Source organism: Zootoca vivipara, chromosome 5 (assembly GCF_965207765.1).
Source record: "Zootoca vivipara chromosome 5, rZooViv2.hap1.1, whole genome shotgun sequence".
In the NCBI taxonomy this organism is placed as follows: domain Eukaryota; kingdom Metazoa; phylum Chordata; class Lepidosauria; order Squamata; family Lacertidae; genus Zootoca; species Zootoca vivipara.
In genome coordinates, this window is record NC_142588.1 from 63,755,893 (window position 1) to 63,767,060 (window position 11,168).

At 39.1% G+C, this 11,168-nt stretch overlaps 1 protein-coding gene and 1 non-coding gene across 2 annotated transcripts; one reads left to right on the forward strand and one right to left on the reverse strand.

Moving 5' to 3' along the window:
• Positions 1 to 1,980: 1,980 nt before the first annotated feature.
• On the forward strand, positions 1,981 to 7,766 carry LOC118094006 (tubulin alpha-3 chain). The gene is made up of 4 exons (XM_088670811.1): positions 1,981 to 3,180; positions 3,398 to 3,546; positions 4,653 to 5,333; positions 7,057 to 7,766. Exons 1-4 carry the CDS (start codon positions 3,060 to 3,062, stop codon positions 7,351 to 7,353), a joined length of 1,248 nt encoding a protein of 415 aa, XP_088526937.1. The 5' UTR covers positions 1,981 to 3,059; the 3' UTR covers positions 7,354 to 7,766.
• A 1,874-nt stretch (positions 7,767 to 9,640) lies between these two features.
• TRNAT-GGU (transfer RNA threonine (anticodon GGU)) lies at positions 9,641 to 9,710 on the reverse strand. Its single transcript has one exon. It is a non-coding gene; the product is annotated as a tRNA-Thr (tRNA).
• Between the last annotated feature and the right edge of the window lie 1,458 nt (positions 9,711 to 11,168).

Here is an 11,168-nt window from a genome sequence, read left to right on the forward strand (position 1 = left end):
GACCACCCACTCATAATAATATTTTACTTAGAATAAAATCCAGTTTGATTTGAAAACTGCCTCCGATTCAATTAATCTGTGTTAAGCAGAACATAACAGCTAGCCCCATAGCTGCCAAGTTATCCTTTTTTTTAAGGAAAATTCCATTATGCTGAATAGGCTTCCTCGTGAGAAAAGGGAAAACTTGGCAGCTATGGCTAGCACATAAAGGCATTCTTGTTATTCAGTGATTTTTGACAATGCTTTGGGTGAAGATTTGAAAAGAATACTAAAATATAGCCCTTCTACTCTTTTTGTAACCCTCATTACAAATGCGGAAAACTTATTTCCCTTTACTTTCTTAAACCATTCTTTAAATGCTATGCATCTTTTCTAAATGTGGGTTCTGCTTCCTCCTTGTGGCAAGTACAGAAACTGTTTAAGGCAGTTAAGAAAGAAACACAGGATTTCAAATGACAGGTGCATTTCCCACATGATGGCACTGTTGGGTGGTTTTCTTTCTGAATAATGTTGCTCATTAGCTAAAACATACATTTCGTTGTGCATTTTGGACGCTTCTGTATTAATTTTAAATTAGAATTGTGATATTTTACAACACAATTGTACTGTGGTACATTATGGTTTTGGGATAGTGGTCGACTTTGCTTTCTATCTCCCCGAGAGGCGGATTGAAAAAATGGTTGCTCCCAGGAGACAGCTCAAGGAGAGGAGGCCTGATGAACCTAGTCTTTTGATGTTTTTTCTGTATACTTGTTTTTTACTGTTTTCTAAGTGGTTTATTTCTGAGTTTCTCAGTTGCTTTGAGCCATATTTTTGTGAAAAGCAATATAATCATATACAGTTTCACTGCTTTATTCAGTTGGATTTACTCCCTAATAAGTGTGGGGACGCAGGTGGCGCTGTGGTCTAAACCACAGAGCTTAGGGGCTTGCCGATCAAAAGGTCGGCGGTTCAAATCCCCGTGACAGGGTGAGTTCCCATTGCTCGGTCCCAGCTCCTGCCAACCTGGCAGTTCGAAAGCATGCCAAAAGTGCAAGTAGATAAATAGGTACCGCTCCGGTGGAAAGGTAAATGGTGTTTCCATGCGCTGCTCTGGTTTGCCAGAAGCGGCTTAGTCATGCTGGCCACATGACCCGGAAAAACTGTCTGCAGGCAAATGCTGGCTAACACCCGCTCCCTCAGCCAGTAAAGCGAGATGAGCGCCGTAACCCGTCATCCGCGACTGGACCTAACGGTCAGGGGTCCCTTTACCTTTACCTAAGTGCATATAAGGCTGCAGCCTTCAAAGAAGATAAAGTTATAAAGGGCAAAACAAAATATTAATAAAAATCCTTCCAGTAGCACCTTAGAGACCAACTAAGTTTGTCATTGGTATGAGCTTTCGTGTGCATGCACACTTCTTCAGATCCATGCACACAAAAGCTCATACCAATGACAAACTTAGTTGGTCTCTAAGGTGCTACTGGAAGGATTTTTATTATTTTTTATTTTGTTTCGGCGTCAGAGCAACACGGCTACCTACCTGTAATTATTAAGGGCAGTTGGTTAATTCAAAGTTTGTAGGGGGTAAATGTGTGTTTTCAATGCACTTCGCAATCCACAATCATGGGCTACTTCACACATTTCAATTATGTGTGAAAAGCATGCATTTTTCACACTTGCCAGTGAGTGATAATGGTGCATTTCCCCTCCCCCCATATTGTAGAAGGATGCTTTTGTTGACGAGGGGTTCCGACAATCCATTTAGCTACCCACCCCTCCCCCCAGGAGCGAAAATGTTTCCCGCCTAAAACGTCACGCTCCTCTCCGCCCCACAACCACCCCCATCATATCAAGCCACAACCACCCCGAGTTGGAAAAGAACCCGTTCAACCAATCAGCGTGCAAAAGCGGAGCAGCCTCCGCCAATAGGGCACCAGTAGGGCGACCGAAAGGGGCGCGAGAGAGCCCGTTGCCCCCAACGGCTGAACAATTGACTTTAGTCTCAGACGGGACAGGGCGCAGAACGCTCCACCGGTGACCGTGAAACTCGTCATCTCCGCGAGGCGCCATGGTAGGGAACGGGGGCTTCTCTGGTGGGGCTTTGGGAGGGGGGGACTGCATGGCGGGTGTTAAACCCCTTCGGCTGAGGGTGTTCTGACGGGGGCCGTGAGCTCGGGGTAAGAGGGTGGTAAGCAGGGCCCTATGGCAAGCGGGGAGACGGAAACCCGAGGTCTCCCTCATCGTGTGCGGCGAAGGCCGGCCTACTCGTGTGAAGGTGGCGCGCGAGCACGAGCGAACCAGCGGCGGTTCCCGCAGCCAATGGAGAGCAGCCGCGTGACCCCCGAAAGGCGCGAATCTTGCCGAGGGAGTCAGTTGGCCTCGCGCCGTTGGCGGTCTTTCCTCAGGGCCGAGAGCGCGAGGGGTGACCGTCGTTGCGCCTCAGATTCGCCATGGTGCGGAGCGGTGGAATATTGTGGTTTTTCTATTAAAGGGTGGCGTGGCATGGAGGAGGAGGAGGCGTGAAAGCGGTCGCTTTCCTTTGAATTAGGCCCACAGTGGGATAAGTCAGAGCTGTTGAAATGTAAAACCGGGTATCCTGGCATGAAATCGCGGAGAAGGGCGAAAGCAGACAGTGGTAGGGAGGGAATGCACTGTAATTATTAACCGTTTGGGAAGTGCGAAATGGCCAGATTATGGCAAAATGCTGTGAAAGATGACGGGTAATGAGTGCATAAGTAAAACTTAATTGGATCATATGGAGGGTAGGAGAAATGCATTCCTCTTTTAAAGTATTAGTTAAGCAGGCCTCGGATATTCCATTAAATAGATCTAGGCTGAGATAGTGGCGTGTTTGAAAAGAGAGCCACTTAAAAATAGTCTGTGATGGTACTACTTTTTTTTTTTTAAATTCTCAGTGATTTACAAAAGAGCAAACTAATTTCCACTCTTTTATGTGTCTTTGTTGTTTTTAACAGCGTGAGTGTATATCTATCCATGTTGGACAAGCTGGTGTTCAGATTGGTAATGCTTGCTGGGAGCTGTATTGTCTTGAACATGGAATCCAACCTGATGGTCAGATGCCAAGTGACAAGACCATAGGAGGTGGTGATGATTCTTTCAACACTTTTTTTAGCGAAACTGGAGCTGGCAAGCATGTGCCTAGAGCTGTCTTTGTGGACCTTGAGCCAACTGTGGTTGGTAGGTATATTGCTGCTTTCTGATGTATGAAATTGCTAGTGTTAAATAGACTACATTGCAGTTTTGAGCAGTATATTAGAGTTATTATGGATTAATATTAACTTTAGCAATACAAATTTTACAAAACAGTTTTGTGGCAAACTATGTTTTAAAGCTAAATGCATCAGGCAAAGGTGAAATAGGAATGGTTTACAAGATTCTTTATAATTTTTTATAGATGAAGTGCGTACAGGCACTTATAGGCAGCTATTTCATCCTGAACAACTTATTACTGGAAAAGAAGATGCTGCTAACAATTATGCCCGAGGCCACTATACCATAGGAAAAGAGATTGTTGATTTAGTGCTGGATCGCATTCGCAAGCTGGTAAGTTTTAGTAGTAAACGAAGAACAGACATCAACCTATTTCGCTACCTTTCAAACTAGTCAGAAAAATCCAAAGGACAAACACAACCAAATTGCTAATCACACCCTCCTTACAACCTCCCATCTTTATACAAACTTAAAGACCCATCAATTTGACTTCTGCACAGACAGCTATAGAACTGTAAGTGAGTGGGTTTTTAAAACATACACTTGTACAGAGAGCAGTAAAATATCAACACGTATCAGTATTGCATAGGGATCTTCTATGTTAACAGGATTCTGGTATGTACAAACTTCCCATGTTACTCTGGTTTAGGTTCTTAATCTTAAAGGTCTGATTTTATTGTGTCAGAATAGAGTTTAAATGTGATTGAACTAGATTTAGCAGACTTAACAAAGACAGAAAAACTGGTTCTTTATTGCACATTTAAAAGTATTCCCAAAGCCATGCACTTTAATTGACCACATAAATAATTGGAAGTCATTTATGTGTCTTAGATGGTGAGAAAAAAGCCATATACCAGTAACAAGCTAATTTTATCCAAAGCAACAATTTATGTTATCTGAAATAGATAAATAAATAATTTATCTTTTGTTCACACGCACCATTTAATATTTTTCTGGAAGTCTTTGATTTCAAGGAAAATGTGCTAAAGATTTTATTTTACTACTTATTAAATTCAGTGCATTGTATCCAACATTAAACATATTTGTAGACCCACTGAAGTTAGTGGGCTTGACTAATTTAAGTTGGCAAATTAGTTCTACAGTAAATAGAACTTACTACCGGTAGTATAGAATCCCGTACACTGTACTTTACTACTGCTTAGTTTTATCTTTCTATCTACCTAAAACATATACTTCTTAACAAAACATCAAAATAACAAATGTAACAAAACAGCGTATCATGAAATAATCAGACAACATTAAATAAGTCTAGGATCATTAGATTTTAAGACTTGTTAAGAAAAATGGAAGGAAATTTTTAATTAGCCAAATATTCTAAATGTACACAGTGAAAACAAGTGATTTGTAGGAATGATTTGTACATTAAGTACACACTATTGGAATACTGTAATATTTTGCTTGCTGTCTTTTTCTTCTAGGCTGATTTGTGCACAGGTCTTCAGGGTTTCCTTATTTTTCATAGTTTCGGAGGAGGCACTGGCTCTGGATTTGCATCTTTACTCATGGAAAGACTGTCAGTTGATTATGGCAAAAAGTCCAAATTGGAGTTTGCAATTTACCCAGCTCCACAGGTATCTACTGCTGTAGTAGAGCCTTATAATTCTATCCTTACTACACACACAACATTGGAGCATTCTGACTGTGCCTTCATGGTAGATAATGAAGCTATTTATGATATATGTCGACGCAATCTTGACATTGAACGTCCCACTTACACCAACCTAAATCGTCTCATTGGCCAAATTGTTTCATCTATCACAGCTTCACTCCGTTTTGATGGTGCTCTGAATGTAGATCTGACAGAATTTCAGACAAATCTTGTCCCATACCCACGAATCCATTTTCCTTTGGCAACATACGCACCTGTCATCTCAGCTGAAAAGGCATACCATGAGCAGTTGTCTGTTGCTGAAATTACTAATGCATGTTTTGAGCCAGCCAACCAGATGGTAAAGTGTGACCCTCGCCATGGCAAATATATGGCCTGCTGCATGTTATACAGAGGTGATGTTGTCCCAAAAGATGTCAATGCAGCTATTGCAACTATCAAGACAAAGCGTACCATTCAGTTTGTGGATTGGTGTCCAACTGGATTCAAGGTATTTTAAAGCATTTTAAGTGAGTTTACAGAACCTTTCAGCCATTTCTTTATAGGTGGTTTTCATGGTTCACAAGCTGTCCATAAATTCATTTTTAATCTTTTTTAAATTAACAACAAATAGGTAGTTGTTTCCACACTTGCCATTTTAACAGTGCAGTCCGTAATTTTGAAAGTGAAATTAGTCAAATTAGTTCATAGAAAATGCTGCACTTATCAAAATGAATCAAATACGGTTTTAAAAGCTTCTTGAAGATACAGGCCCCAGTCTAAAATGACAGAGTACATTTGTTCATTCATGAGGCCCCTTTCATTCTTTCAGAGCAGATCCTTGTCACATAGTTTCCAGATACTTTTTATAGGCAGGCCCATGTACCGTGCTTCGTAATCCAAATGGGAGCATATGCAGTATTCAGTGCACTTTAAAAAAACACTAGGTATGATATGCAAGTGCATTTTAGATATCCCAACAATATTCATGTAAATTACATTTCTTATTTGTCACTAAGGCACAAGATATCCAGTAGTTTGGAAAGTACTAGCCATACCAATTTTTTTACTAAAATGTGGCAGTTAGCATTTCCTATAATCATTAAGCTCTCAAAGTAGAATATTAAAGGGTGAGATTTTTCCTTTAAAAATATTGTAGCTAAGGACTATTATTAATGTTTCTATTTTTATTATCCCTTTTACCCAGAGTGCTCAGAGCACTATATATAGTGGCATCACATTTTATTCTCACAGCCTTATAAAGTAGTGTAGGCAGAGAGATTGTGGCTACCCTGAAATAAACTTCATAGCATAGTTTGGGATTTGAGTAAAAGTCTCCTTGATTAAAGAACAACTCTTTGCTACACCACATCAACTAACCTATTAAAAGTAAAATAAAAAAGTATGTAACAGAAACCACCCCTCGTATAGAAATGGGCTGCAGATTTTTCCTCTGGAACAAGGACATTTGGGCAAGGAAGGAGGTCCAGTTTTCTCCATTCCCTCAAATAGGTGACTGGATGGAACAGTGCCTGTCAACTGATTTTCAGAATTGGAATAATTTGAGGTTTTAAGAAGTAGGGTTTGGGTATCATTTTTAAAGTATTTGTTTAGCATTTTGGGACGAAACTGACTAGATAGAGAGGCTTTTAAATAGTTTGCCCTTTCCTGGTAGATTTTGTGATCTTGGTGTATGCCAAATAATGTGATCCTAATATATTAATAAGTTAACCATATATTTAACAGTATTATTAGTAGTAGTAGTATTATTTACTATAATTATTTGAATTTATATACTGCCCTAAACCCAGAGGGCTTTTCTTGGCTGAAATATAACTTAACGATGACTGCATTCTGAATCTTAATCCTGTGTAGTTTTATCATTTTATTGATACACACAACCCCCAGGTCAAAAGTACAGTCTGCTCACAGTGGAATGCTCATGATTGCCCACAAACACATTTGGCCTTCCCTCCCTATGGTGTAGAAGCAGAACCTCAGGACATAGTCGAAAATAGATAAATAATTTTTTATATTCTCACCTACCTGACTGTCTTGTTCAAGTTACTTAAGATTCAGTTCACCTCTCCTTTTCTTTCTGTAATGTCCTTGCCTGCTGTAATGGGAAGTAAGGAAGAAGGAAAACTCATCAGCCCTGCAGTGATTCCCTTGAATGTGGGTGGTGGAGCCTTGTGCTGTAGGGAAACATAATTAAACTTTCATTTTTCTTCTAGGTGGGCATTAACTACCAGCCTCCTACTGTTGTGCCAGGAGGGGATTTGGCCAAGGTGCAACGTGCTGTGTGTATGTTAAGTAACACAACTGCCATTGCAGAAGCGTGGGCTCGTCTTGACCATAAATTTGACCTGATGTATGCTAAGCGAGCCTTTGTGCATTGGTATGTTGGAGAAGGCATGGAGGAAGGAGAATTTTCTGAAGCTCGTGAAGATCTAGCTGCTCTTGAGAAAGATTATGAAGAAGTAGGGGTTGATTCTGTGGAAGCTGAGGCTGAAGAAGGAGAAGAGTATTAGAAAAAAAAGTAATGTCAGATGATTATTTGAAAATATTTTCATACTTCAGTTCACTTGTTCAGTTTCAAATAAACATTTAAGCGTTCTAGCAGTTTGGTTTAATCATTTAAAATAGCTTTAAAATCTTAGAATTGATATAAATACATTCTGAGAAAAGTATAAAATAAGGTTTCTGTCAGAAATGGTATATACTGCCTCCTAGATTTGAAGATCTCTCCCTTCCCCCTTGCACTCCTTTTGCAACAATCTTGAAAACCTGAAAAATTTATATTGAAAAGAATCATACTAATACGTTACAGGATACTAAATCTTAGCAGACATGTCTTTATAATGAAGATCACATGGGGATATCATTGTTTCATTGTACACATTGAGCTTTGTGTTAAATAAACATGAATGAGTACATATATATATATATATCTTCTGTTGTTACTTCTTTTTTAAAAAAGTTTCTGTTTCCTATCCTATCGCTTAATAGAACGTGATAATGGTATCATGTTCACCCTTATACAGTACAGGACATTTCCAGAACCAACTGGAAAGAATACCTCATGAAAGTATCCTTAAAGCTTAGGCAGAAGAACTGTAATCTGTCCATGTAAATTTTAAAATAAAGACAAATTGCAAGCAATACATTGAGAAAGGGAATATAAACCCATATTTTCAGACAGTCAAGAGTCATTTACAAAGGTTTGGAGTCTTACCAAATAATAGTATTTGTACCTTAAGAAACTAGATCACAGCATGAAGTAGCTTGCAGTTCATGTGCAATGTCATTCTGTATTGGAAGCAAGATTCACTGTGTTTTACTCTGAGGTAAGTAGATACTACAGTCTTAAGCAGCAATAGCATACAGGCATTAACTTTTTTGTTAGTCATTAAACAAACATGGATGCCTATTAAAGCTGATTCTAGATCTCGTGTCCCTGCTATGCAAAACCTGCAACCAAAACATTTTGACTGGTTGCAGGGGTAATTGTAAGTGACAATGGCAGCCTGTGTGTGTGTCTTTATTGTTGGGAATCCAAATACTTTTATTAAGATTCATTATAATAGAAAATGCTGTTAAATTGGAAGGGTGGGTGCTATTTTATATTTACACGTTCATTCAAAATTGCAATGTTCTCAATGTTACGTTTACAATTAAACTTTGGTTGCATTTTTTACAACATTTGAATACTTTTCTAGGATCCAGTTAGTATGAATAGAACCTGCTTGTATTCATCCCTTGTCCTGTAAAAATGAGCTTTAATGTTTGCAATTATTTGAACAATGGGTAGGAATGGATGAGCCTGTGGCCACTGAATACTTAACTGCCTTGAACCATGAAACAGATTTAGGGTTGGATGCAATGCCAAATGAGGTGTGGGTATATGATACGGGATGGCCAAAGGTTTATGGAATGCATATGCCAGCTACCTTATTTCTTTAATTAGCTATTATTGCTATGATAGTGTCAGGGTTGACCTGTGAGTGGATAATTTTCTGTTGGATTGAGAAATAGCCTCCCATTCTCAGGACTAGGAAGGTCTCAGCAGCCATCTGGGATGTTGGAAGACATTGAAGGAGGGCCCTTATTAGAATTCAGCAGCTGAATTCTAGAGATCATTTTGATCACTTGTGCCCTGGAATGACCCTCAGGGGCGGGGTACTAGCCATCAATGGAGTTAAGGTCATACATCCTATTTTGCAGACAAACTTCCAGATTTGGGGCTATTCAGCCCACATAAACTTAATTAGATAACAATAATTACTAGATTCCTCGTATCAATAAGAATGCAGCATCAGAACAACTGCAAGAGCTTGACGTTTCTATGAGTACTATGTGGCAAAGGTATTGTGAAGAGCCCAGTTTGAGTTTTCAAAGGTGTGTTGTCAAATGGGAGTGGTCTAACTTCAAAGTATTAACTTGCCTCCTTTTAGCCAGAAAGCAAATAAATTGGACGTGCAGTGGAGGAAAAATGCTAATAAAATGCTAATAAAAAGGATTCTTCAGACCTGAAGAAGTGTGCATGCACACGAAAGCTCATACCAAAATATAAACTTAGTTGGTCTTTAAGGTGCTACTGAAGGAATTTTTTTTTATTTTATTTTATTTTTTTATTTTGCTTCGACTCAGACCAACACGGCTACCTACCTGTAACTAGAACTAAAAAAGGATATGCTCATTGTTCCAGAAGAGAGCAGTTGAAAAGTTAAAATCAGAATGTTAGAAGAGGAAAATGAATGAAGTAGAAGAAATCAGAGTTGGAAGGGACCCCAAGGATCATCTAGTCCAAATAAGCAGTGTCCCAAACAGGTATCGAACCTGCAACCTTGGCGTTACCAGCACCATGCTCTAACCAACTGAGCTATCCAACCAGCATAATGGGAATTGTTTGCAGCATAATTATGGGAAAGGCCAATTGAACTTAATTGTTAAGGAAATAGTAGGTCTACAAAAGAGAGAAGCAATTCTGTGCATGACCATTGCTTTCTCATGATCATTCTGATTATGTCTGAGCTGCCTCTGCAAACGAAATTTCTATCCCATATTTGCTCTGTGAAAGCTCATTTTAATCAAATGATGAAAGTGGTTTTCTGAGGTTACCTGCAGCTAAGGATTGTTGAAATGTGGCTAATAAAGCAACTGAAAACCGGGAGATGACTGAGTATGTAGAACAGCTATTGAGAATATCTTGAAAGTATCCACATGAACACAAACAGCTGAAATAAATTTAGTATATAATGAGTTTTAATTAAAGGCTATAAACTATTCCGAAGGCAGTGTCCCTAGTAGAAGCAACCTCTGTGTTGAGCAGAAACAGCATTTTCACAAACAATTTACAAGTTGACGCTAATTATACATCTTGATGGGTCTAGTAAAGTTAAATGTACTTCATTTTGAGTTTGGATTTTCATAGGGGATCAGGAAGAAATATCACTGGTGCTATTTTTGCAATAGGCATATGCCCAGTCTGTTTGTCCATCAATTAATATTTTAAAATTTATTAAGTGACATACATTAAGTTGTTAAATTTTTACTATTTTCAATTCTGACATTGCCTTATGATGAATATTCAGTCCACATATGTACTGGATGATTCTGTCATAGTCTGCCCTCTTGTACTATACAGCGTGGGGAAAACAGCAGATGACTCATAACGTGCAGGTTTCCTGGAACTGAAGGTCGTGTTTTATAAATGACTCTAATAATTGCTCAAAGTAAACTAGAAACTTCCTTACTCGGAAGTAAAACTCAACTACATTTTGATCTCATCTTCAGCGAAAATGTTGTAGAATGAGCAGACTAGTCTGTCATTCGCACCAAATACACTGACATCTCATTCTGTAAATATGGCAGTAAGCTGGGGAAGGTTATAAAAACATGGTCGTGCATATCATTCACTTTTTCTTAACATCAAATGTAGCCCTTTGAGAGCTCTAAAATAGTTATCCCAGTTGTGAGCTGGTTTTCAAAAGAAGTATGCAAGCATAATGCACTACAGATCTAGCCCTATTCATTCCATAGGGTGCCAAGAATCAGTTTTGAACCACCTCCAGTAGTGACTGTTAACCTGCAAGTTTATACTGCATGCTTTCTTCTTTTCCAGCAGTTCATTAGCTAATTATTTACAACAATAGGTTAAGTGGCAGTGCCATTGTTTCAGTTCAATGCAATATAAAAATCAATGTCCAAACCTGGGTTTTGCTACAGTATATGCTACAGTGGGGCTCTATGTCACCTTTGAAGGTGACCCGGAAACTACAACTAATCCAGAATGCAGCAGCTAGATTAGTGACTGGGAGCGGCCGCCGAGACCACATAACACTGG